This window comes from Belonocnema kinseyi, chromosome 7 (assembly GCF_010883055.1).
Source record: "Belonocnema kinseyi isolate 2016_QV_RU_SX_M_011 chromosome 7, B_treatae_v1, whole genome shotgun sequence".
NCBI lineage: Eukaryota > Metazoa > Arthropoda > Insecta > Hymenoptera > Cynipidae > Belonocnema > Belonocnema kinseyi.
The window spans coordinates 87080267-87090794 of NC_046663.1; the positions used below are offsets into that span (position 1 = coordinate 87080267).

Here is a 10528-nt window from a genome sequence, read left to right on the forward strand (position 1 = left end):
AGAGGGAGCTCTTCTTAATATTTTGACACCAAAATCATGTCGATACACCTTACCGACTGCGAGTAAAGCCACCCACGCTTTAACTTGACAGACTGTAATGCTACACGGTAGCGTGACCTGGACCATACAAGAAAAGGATAAAAGTGAAATTCACGCAATTAGCATAAATTTCCTGCGTGATATGTACGGCAAAACTATAATGGAGAGGGTCAGGAATGAGAAAATCCTCAAAGAATGTGGGATAGGGAAAATACCGGTTGACAAATATGAAAGAAATTCTTCGGCATGGTTTGGATATGTTGAGACAGGGTGGCCACCCACCCTGGTGAACGGGGAGAACCGGGAGAAAGCGGGTTGAGAATTATTACAGCTGGAGATTTCCCTTATTTTATCATTCGCGCATTTTGTAATTTTTGAAAGCTTCCAATTAGAAAGCATATCATTTTCAAAGTTTTTAAAATAACTAAAATTTCAAGGTTCTGAAATTTTTAACAGGGAAAATGAAAATGATTTTTTTGGCAGAAATCAATTTTTTAAAATATTTTCAGTCGGTTATTTATATAATTGTTATGTTCTAAAACAGTTCAATCTGTAAGTTCTTGAAACTAAATGTTTTCTTGAATTAATTTTTAGATTAATTCTTGGAGGTTTTGAATTTCAAATTTCACAGTATTGTAGTTTCAAATTCAAATAGTTATTAAAAATTTCAGTACCATTCTGATAATAAATAATTCAATTTTTTATAATAAAAGCCTCGATAGTCTTGTATTTTATAATTGTATATGTAAATACACAGAAATTTCGCACTGAAAAGCTTAAAATTGTACAATTTCCAAAAATTGAATCATGTTACAGCAGTCCTGTTTTGTATACTTTATTTTAATTTTTAATTAAATATCTCAAAATTGTACGATCTTTAGTTGAAGATTTAAACAAATTCATAATTTCAAATTAAAAATTATTTTATTGAAAAGTTTTGAGAATAAATAATAATTCTAAAGGAAGATTTTAAATTAAGAATGGAGTTCAAAATAAAAAAGATAAAAATTAAACTTTCTGAAATTCATACATCAGTAAATTAATAATTTCGGTAACCTTAAATGGTTAAATTTGTAGATTTCAGAATATACATGTTGAAAGTTCCATTTTTTAATTTTTCCATTTCATAGGTTTTAATTGTGCAATTAAAATTGAATTGGTTGAATTTTGAAAAGTATAAATAGCGATTTAAAAATGATAAATTTCAAGCTATTTAAATTTACTTTAAATGATTAAAATTTTAATGGGGTTGAGTGGAAAAAAGTTTTTAAATCACAATTGTTTGTGAATAAATTTGTTTTCAGTTTTAAATTTTGTTCGCATTCGCTTAAGTTTTAATAATGTTAATTTAATAATGTTACCCATATAAAATTACTATTTATTTTAAAAGTTTGTTAAAAATAATTCAATTAATTTTTTTATTTGAGAAAAATTGGTCTAATCAGCTTTAATGTTAAATTATCATTTTTTTATGTAATAACAATTTAAAATTCTAGAATAATGAAAAGCTTTGACTTTGAAAGATTCAATAATTTAGTTTTCAATATTAAATTGTTAAAGCCTAATCGCTTTGAATTTAAAATTATTCAAATTCAAGTTTTCAGTTTTTAATTTCAAAAATTGAATCTTTAAATATTTCATTTTTAAGGTTTTGGCATTGTCCTATTTTCGAAATCTTAAGCTGAAATCATTCAATTTCTTAATTCTTTAGTTCAAAATAAAATTATTCAATTATAAGCGCTTCGACTTGGAAATTATGCAATTTATCTCCTATTAGACACAAAAACAAAATCTCTGAACAAAAATTTGTTTAAAGGCATTTGTTGTGTGGATTCGTGAAAATATACGGTCGAAATGCATGAAAAATCAAAGAAAAAATTGACCACCCTACTACATAATCCCAGTTGAAATGAAATTCGCAAATTCGCAATTTACGAATGATACATTTTGGAAAAGTAGAAAGTAGAACGTTTTTTCAGCTGCAAAATTAATCAACACTTTTATAGTGAATACGTATATATTTGTATATATCGATTTTCGACACTTGATTCCATGTATACATATGAGAAGGTTACTTATTTTACATATTAATGTGATTATTTTGCTCGCTTAATGAATTATGAAAATTATATGCATTTAGAACTAATTTTAAGAGGAAGGCTACAATATCTGTAAACAATTATTATTGTTTTGATTGGTCTAAAGACCATTGCGTCACTACGTCACGCTTTTTGTATCACGAGTTGAATATGCTAGTAAAAACGGATTTTTTTACTCTATTCGCTCTTTCTCGTAATTCAGGAGATATGACTAGATTATCACTTTCGTCGATTCATATATTAAAGCCCAAAGTCATTCTTCATTTATTAATAATTTGTTTTTAATCCTGAAGTTCAAGCACAGAAAAGATAATTTTCAAGTATATTGTATTTTGTAGAATACGTTGAAAATTTTTAAACTGTATGAAGTTTTACTTTGAACTTTAAAGGATAAATCTCTTTAACAGATATGTGAAGAATTTGATGACAGTATCCAATTCCTACGAATTCTTTTGAATCTACACTGAAAACTCTCATGGCATATTTTCTAACGTAAGGAATAGGCCGTTGTTTATACTTTGGTCAACAATTTCTAAACACGATTCTCTACCCTAGTCGATTCGACTTTGCTAACAAATTCTACGTAAAAATAATTAAAGGTGTAAATCTTGTACACGACTGCATGAGAATCGTTCTCCCAAATTCTCGGGTTTCAATTATCAGTTTAATATCTTTAAAGCTACTAATTTTTTCTGCTATTTGCAATGGATAGAAACAAAGTATCCATAATTAGTACTTAAAATAAGAGAAATCGAGAAATTAATTGAAAAAATTTCATACAAAATCTAGACTACTTGAAAAAGTCAGATCAGCCTGTGATCGATCATGTTTGTTGACGTCACAGGAGCGAAGGCACACTCTCGAATTTGAGAAAGCGCCGTTTTTTTCTTTTTAGTATTTTTATTTTCTACGCGGAAACAAATATCAACTAAAGTAATCTTTGAACAATAATATATTAGTTAGTAAATATGAATCACTGAAAAAAGTTTCCATGGGGTTTTCCATAGTTTCATTACCGTAGAATATTTATGTTGGTTTATTTTGCTTGAAATATTTTGATTGGTTCTTTTCATGCAAGTAGGTACTTCAGTTGATGCTTTCTCCAAATTTTCGAGTCAATCGAAGTTCAGGTTGGTTTTGTATAGATATCACGTTTTTCTGCTTTAAAAGGATTCGTCGATTTCCCCGTTCCGGTCAAGCCTCAATACCTCGAATTCACCATCTGATGGATTATCCGATGAAATTGCTGATTTCAGAGCGACACAATCCTTCGGCGAACATTTGATTCGCCCTTCCGGTCCACAACTACATTCCACGCAATTTCCAGTCGACTGTGGAAGAGTTTCGCCCTGTTGATATACTCTTCCTTTAAAAAAATTACAATTATTTATATTTTTAGTCCATTTAAGGAAACTAGATGAATAGGGTAGATCTGAGCAAGACCTACTGCCGCTTCGAGGTAAAAGCGACATTACAAATAAAGCGCTATAAGCTAGAATCTTTCAAATTTACGTTGCAAATGAAAAATTATGCAGAAAGCAGTTTTTACATCTAAAGACTGGAAAATTCGCTGGCAGGAATGTAAGGTTTGCAATATTAATTAAAATACAGTCAAACTCTGATATAATGCCACTGGATATATCCTTCGCGGGGAGTGTACCGTGGCCAAACAGACGTGACCAAACGAAAGCATTTTCATCCGAAGCGGCACTCTATCAAGTTTGTTCTCCACCTCTTTCAGCCCCAATAACCGGCGTTATTTCCGAGGTTGAGGGTACTTACGCCATGAAAATTTGATCTTCTATGAGATAAAACATTATTTGTGCAAGTAATTATAAATGTTAAGTTTAGTTCAGGTCGAAATCAAACCAACAAAATATTTGACAAATACTTGAATGTTAACTCTATACATTTTTTCGATAATATTGTCAAATTCTAACCTCAAAACAAAACGAGTTTCAAACATACAGATATCGTTCTGCTTTTAAATGGCCTAAGAGAATTTCAACGTATAAGAAGTCATACACCACAGCTACAACTATTTTAAATAAAAAGTCCTTTTTAATTTTTTTTGTACATCCGAATGCATTTCTTTTTTATAAAAAAAAACCATCGTCAGTCTTTCTCCGACATGCGAGACAAGACTGGCGATATACAGATGGTTATAAATAATTAAATGATTAAATCATTATTTTATTATGGCAATAAAAAAAGTCTGCTTTCGATCTCTCTAGTGGCTTAAGGGAAAATCACTCAACCGGCAATTGGAAGTTACGTGTTTCGATTCCGAGCGGAGCGAAGAAAAAGAACTTTTTTGAGAAAAAATTTAATTTTAAAAATTAATACGTATGAAAATCTGGCATTCAATAATGTGAGACTCGAAATAAAGAAAAAGTGGATCAAATCTACGTCTTATTAAATTTATATAGAACAATGAATGTTAACCTGACGGTCATGCTTCAGTCTACCCGATTAAGTTTTTTTTTCAAGAAGAGAAAGATCAATTTTTTTTTATGAACAGGATGCAAAATATACCTAAAAAATGATCATAAAGAATTTTAAATATTCGTTTACATTCTAATGGATCTAAGAAGTTATGAAAGATTCAACTTTAAAATATTGTTCCACGTCAAAAATACTTTTATGAAATTGGGGAGGATACGCTCACAGAATAAAGTAATGATAAAATTTGTTGCAGGACATTTTTGAAAACGATACATTTTTATTTAAACTACTTCGCGTTTCCAAAACACATGTGCTATCATGGAAAAACAAAAGAAAGTTTAACCGATATTTGGTTAAAGTTTATCCTGTAAAGTTAATTTTTGTTGCTGCGAATCTTCCATCGGAAATCGATGTAAAGTTTATCTTCTGTCTTTTCTGTGCAATTTTATAAAATTATAACCAAATATTAGTTTTTTGAATTACCGCAATGCAGATACCAATTTTTAATAAATGATGAGATAATATCGCGAGTAGGTGTCTCTAAATTTGAGGGAATTCTTGTTTCACAGATTGAAAATTCTAGATTAAAAATACATATATATCATTGAAATAACAAATAAATATAAATTCTGAATCATTCTGTTAAAATATCCTATCGATTACTTGAAACTGTCAGGGGTCACAGTCAGTCCTCTATTCCCATTTTCTTCCTATTTAAAAAGAAAATTCCTCGTAATCCCTATATTTCAGAATTTTGGGGTATAAAACACTCTACTATTTTCAAAAATTCAGGTAACATTAAAGCCAAACGCAATTGTCATAAAGGTTCCTAGAGTACTTCAGCTCATATTCATGCTTCATATGGTTTCTAATCGTGCAGTGTAATTTAAAAAATGAATAAATAATGAAATTTGATATTAGGAAATATCACCTGTCAAGTGCAGTTGTCACTTACGTGCAGTTAGATACAATTTTTAGGTTATGTCGCTATGACACCGGCGCCAAGCAATGGCGGCCATTTTGTTTAGCCTGACAAATGAACCAAAAAATAAGATCAAATTGATCTGAATGGACAGATCATTCTGATCATTATGATCTCGAGAGTCAAATGATCGTTGGAGCAAAATGCTCTGCAACAAAATTGATCCTTTTTTTTACTGTGTGGTTGGCTTGAATGTTGAAGTGTTTTTAAATAGTACAGTGTTTCATATCCCAAAAGGCAACTTTTCCATATGGTATTATCTCGATGTGTATAAATTGATTTTTCGATCAAACAAATAGCGTGCAAACATTTACGGGTAAAAAATAATATGTGTCTAAGAATGTTATTTTTATTATTTTTCTGTAATTATGATGCAGTTTCATTGTAAATCCCCAACTTATTTTTTATCTCAGATCAAACATTCTGGGAAGGGAAAAGCCTACACGGTAAAAAAATTGAGCTGTGACAGGGATATTATTCCTTATTATTGCTAAACATTTAGCTGAAAACGAACGAAAGAATTTAGAAAGATCCCTGGATCAGCGAAAATGAATATCCTTGACCATTTTCCACGTACCAGGGATATCGTATGGTCAAACCCCGAATAAGTATAGCTATAATAGGAATATTAAGAATAGATGTCTGAAGCAATTATCGGAAGACTGCCGGTGCATTATGGGAGCAGCGAAATAAAATGGCGACAGTCTAATCGGGAGCAGTGACAGTTGAGATTTACTTTGGACAATTAAACGCTTTTTACCACTTAAAATGTGCGCGAATGTTAATATTAAATGAAGTTTATGATGCAGTAATAATAATTTACATTTGTTTCAATTGTAGGCGATAACTATATTGAAATATCAAGAAACGCGATAAAACCAACAAACTTGACCTTCAAATGCATTACACGGATTTCAGGGGAATTCCTTGTCGCGACACCAGACAAAAGATTCGCTACTGTAAGTTAATGTATTTCTATAACAACTAAATTTTTTTTCTAATCTGAAGATAATACAATTATACATAATCTGTCGAAAATAATAAACTATGGAACTTAGCAATTTTGTCCAAATTACTGATTTACGAGAATAATTTACATAAAGTAACTAAATTTTTAATTCGTTTAACTAAACGTTTTACCTAAACCAAGCGTACACTTTCTTTGAGTTTAATATATTCTCGATTAACTGGTTCGCCTCAAGGATTTTTTTCCGTGTATCTAAATAAATCTGAAAGAAAGGTCCGAAATTTTGATTTGTGATTTCATACCTTCTTATATTTATTTGTATACAAACGGCAAGGTCCGATATACTGTGGGAACACTACTTTAAATTATTTTTTGACTTTTCAGAAGTTTGTATTTCTAGTCGTTCTGAATATAACTACTTAGGATATGACACCATATCTTCTCATTTTAATTTTAAAAAAGCACAAAGTTCGATTATTTATAAAATTATTTGCTTTAATGCTTCGAAAAATTTCCACAAATATTTGATTAAAGGAATGCAGCAATAAATTGGTTCAGCCTATCCGACTTTTAGGTCTTTTGCATACAATTATGTAAGTGTAATAATTACGACCGAAGGTTAAAAGCAAGATCAGAAACATGTTATTGGCAGAGCTGATAAAATATTTTAAATCATGTTTTACGTGATGAAACAAGGTTTGTACCCATTATAAATATAATAATGACATAAAGGATTTAGCAATATATTCCAATAAAAAAGTAGAAAAATGATAATCTAACATATGATTGAATCATCATACTTTTTTTTATAACATTTAATATATCAATCAAATTTAGTTTAATTTATTAATAAAATATTCAGCCCCTTATGAACATGTTGCATTTTTCTATGCTTTTTTATTATACTGACATTTCTAAAAGGAAAAATTTCCCATTGTCAAAAATTCACCTATTTTTCCGAGAGTTGAACCACTGTGACCCCTGAACTGCGTACAGGTCTGGCACTGCAAAATTAATTAATTTCCATTCAGAGACTGGAATTTTTTCTGTTCCTTTCACAGGATTAAATCAATCTGTATGGAATTTTTATTAATCCTTGAATCATGTCTTTGCTGGAATTTGCCCTATTGAAGTATTTTAAATTCCTTTTCGAAATACGTTACCCATGATGTTGCAGGTGGAAGATGAAATGGGCGATTCACTCGTGGTGGTCGTGTTATTATCGAAGTTATTTCCCTCGATCATCTCGTCTGAAGCTTCTCCAGAGGCTTCCAAATTTTCCATGGAGTCTGTACTACTTTCAAAGATATGGCTATCCTTCAATATAGTCGAAGGGGAGGAAGAAATGGCTGCCAAAGAATCCGCATTTGAATGATATGTTTGCCACCAACAATAAACTTCACCGGCGACACAGAGACAATGAGAATTCGAGTCCGAAGATGGTATCTGTAATAATTTATTTTATTATCATATTCATTGAGTTAATCAATTCTAAAGTTATATTTTGTTTCTAGTCACTTGTATCATTCGAGTTCGGCCAAATTCATTATAAAAATAATCAATTCGATACTGACATTGTCAAATAATGCGCAACCTTCTCAACGGAGTAATTGACGGGATCAAAGCGGTTATTTCGTTTATCCCTACTGCAAGTTTGCATTTTGCGGAGCTTGGGAGATTCTCGAAATTATATCTGTGATTTTCTGTGATTTCTCGTGATTCTCTATGATTGGGAATTGGTAAGTATCTATTTTACCTAATTTAGAAGTCTCGAGATCTCTCGAGACTAAGAGTTTTGAGATTAGGGTCAGAATAATACAATTTTTTAAGTTCTCTCACTATGATTGTCTTATTAATCGTTTAGAATTGTTTAAAAAATAAATTAATCTATAATACGATTTATCGTCCTTAACGTTCTTTTGCAGGATATGGCATCGGCAGGGCATAATTACGTAGATCTCATGAAGAGTTTCCATTGGAGCCTACAGATAATCGAGCTATTTCTAGGTAAAATTTTTTCGTGAATTGAGATGTTTATAAGTTAAAATTAACATATTATTCATATTTTCGGGTTGAAAATTCAACGGTTTTACAGAAACTTAGTTTCATGCCTGTAAGTTCAACAATTCGAATAAATATCTTTTCATTCTAGGCTGAAAAATATGTATTTGTTGACAATTCGTCTTTCTGTTCGAAAAATGCATCTTTTTATTGAAAATTCATCTCCTTCGTTGAAAGTTAGGCTACTTTGTTAAAAATCCTTGTTTTTTGTTTGTTAATTTTTTTACTGAAAATTTAGTTTTCACATTTTTTATTAAAAATTTATCCTTTTAGTTGGAAAATCAACTATTTGTCTGGAAATTCATTCATTTTGTTGCAAAGGAAATTTTTTTAAATTAAATATTTTAGAATTTTGCATTGTAAGCTGAATAATTTCACGATTAAAAAAGTCAACAAGGGAAATTAACATTTAAAAAGGTAAAAATTGATTTATTTAAATTGATTAATTATTTAATTAGTTTCGTTTCGGCTACAACTACTTATTAAAATTTCTTTTATTTACTCAAAAGTTTACCTCTTTGGTTGAAAATATATTTTTTTAACTGTCCATTAAACTAGTCTATTTTTTAATAAAAACGTATTTTTTTACTTAAAAATTTAACTATTTGGTCAAAAATTTGTCTTTTTAAGTGGAAAGTTCAACTTTTTGGCAAGACATTCACGTATTTTGTTAAAAATTCATATATTTTAAAATAAAATGTTTCTTTCTTGTACAAACTTAATCATCTTGGTTAAAAATATATCGTTCTTTGTTAAAAATTCAATTGTTTGGTTGAAATAGCAACTGTTAAATGCTTCGTTGGAAATTCAATTATTTGATTTTAAATTTACTTTAATGGTAAAAATTCTAATGTTACGTAGAACATTCATCTTTATTTCTTAAACAATCATCAATTTTGTAGAAAATTAAACTTTATTGTCAAAAAAATCATATTTTTGGGTTGGAAATTCTACTTTCTTGTGGATAAATTTGTCTTTTTGGCTTTAAAATTAAATAACTTTTTTGAAAATGCATGTAATTTGTTCAAAATGGGTCTTTTTTGGTAGAACATTAATCCTCTTGCTCAACATTTTTTTTTAAATTTATTAACTTTGTAGAAAATTAATTTATGTATAGTTACAAATGATTTTTTTATTTTAAAAATTTATCCAGAACTTTATAAAAATTGTATCCTGTTTATTAGATAAGTTGAAACAAAAAGTCATGTTTCTTGGTTGAAAATTTAGCTTTCTTTATTGACAATTAATTTTTTTGCCACAAGTTCAACTGTTGTCGGAAAAATTCGTCTTTTTGTATTGAAAATGTAACTATTTAATTAAGTCCTTTACTACTTTTTGCAAAATTTGTCTCTGTTACGGGAAAGTTGATCTATTTGGTCGTTTAATGTAATTGTTTGGTTGAAAATTTTTTTTTTCAAAATTTGTCTTTCAACTTCAACTTTAAACTTAAATTATAATTCAACTATTTGTTGAAAATGCATTTTATCTTTTGCTATCCATCCATTATCTCTATAATTTTTAATATAAAATATTATTTGCAGGGTCTGAAAGCACATTTTTCGACCAAACTTGACGGCAGACTCGCTCTGAAGTCGGGACAGAATTTGGACTACGACGCTCGAAAGAACCTAATTTGATATGTGATTATATACGACGTTGAAGTTTGCCACAGATATGGATTTCAAAGTTTTGTAATTAATATAAAAAAAACTAAGAGTCACATCGAAAAAGTAAAAACACCTCTCAATTCGTCTCGGAAAAATCTCGATGTGCATTTTTTGTTTTTTTGTTTAAACAATTTAGTTTAGACTCTTAGTTTTTTTTATATTAATAACACAACTTTGAAATCCATATCTACAGGCACGCAGCAACACAGCGCTGAACAACAAATGCTCTAATTGTTTAAAAAATGGGTTTACGAAAAAACAAAAAAAT

General features: G+C 29.5%; 1 protein-coding gene across 1 annotated transcript in view; it reads right to left on the reverse strand.

The window, feature by feature from the left end:
* Positions 1-2272: 2272 nt before the first annotated feature.
* The window catches only part of LOC117176042, a 132828-nt gene continuing 124572 nt past the window's right edge, over positions 2273-10528 (reverse strand). The window contains exons 3-4 of the mRNA XM_033366030.1: positions 7696-7978; positions 2273-3504 (exon numbers count right to left, since the gene is read on the reverse strand). Coding sequence (XP_033221921.1) covers positions 3302-3504; positions 7696-7978 — 486 coding nt within the window. The 3' untranslated portion in view covers positions 2273-3301. The remainder of the gene's footprint in view (positions 3505-7695; positions 7979-10528) is intronic.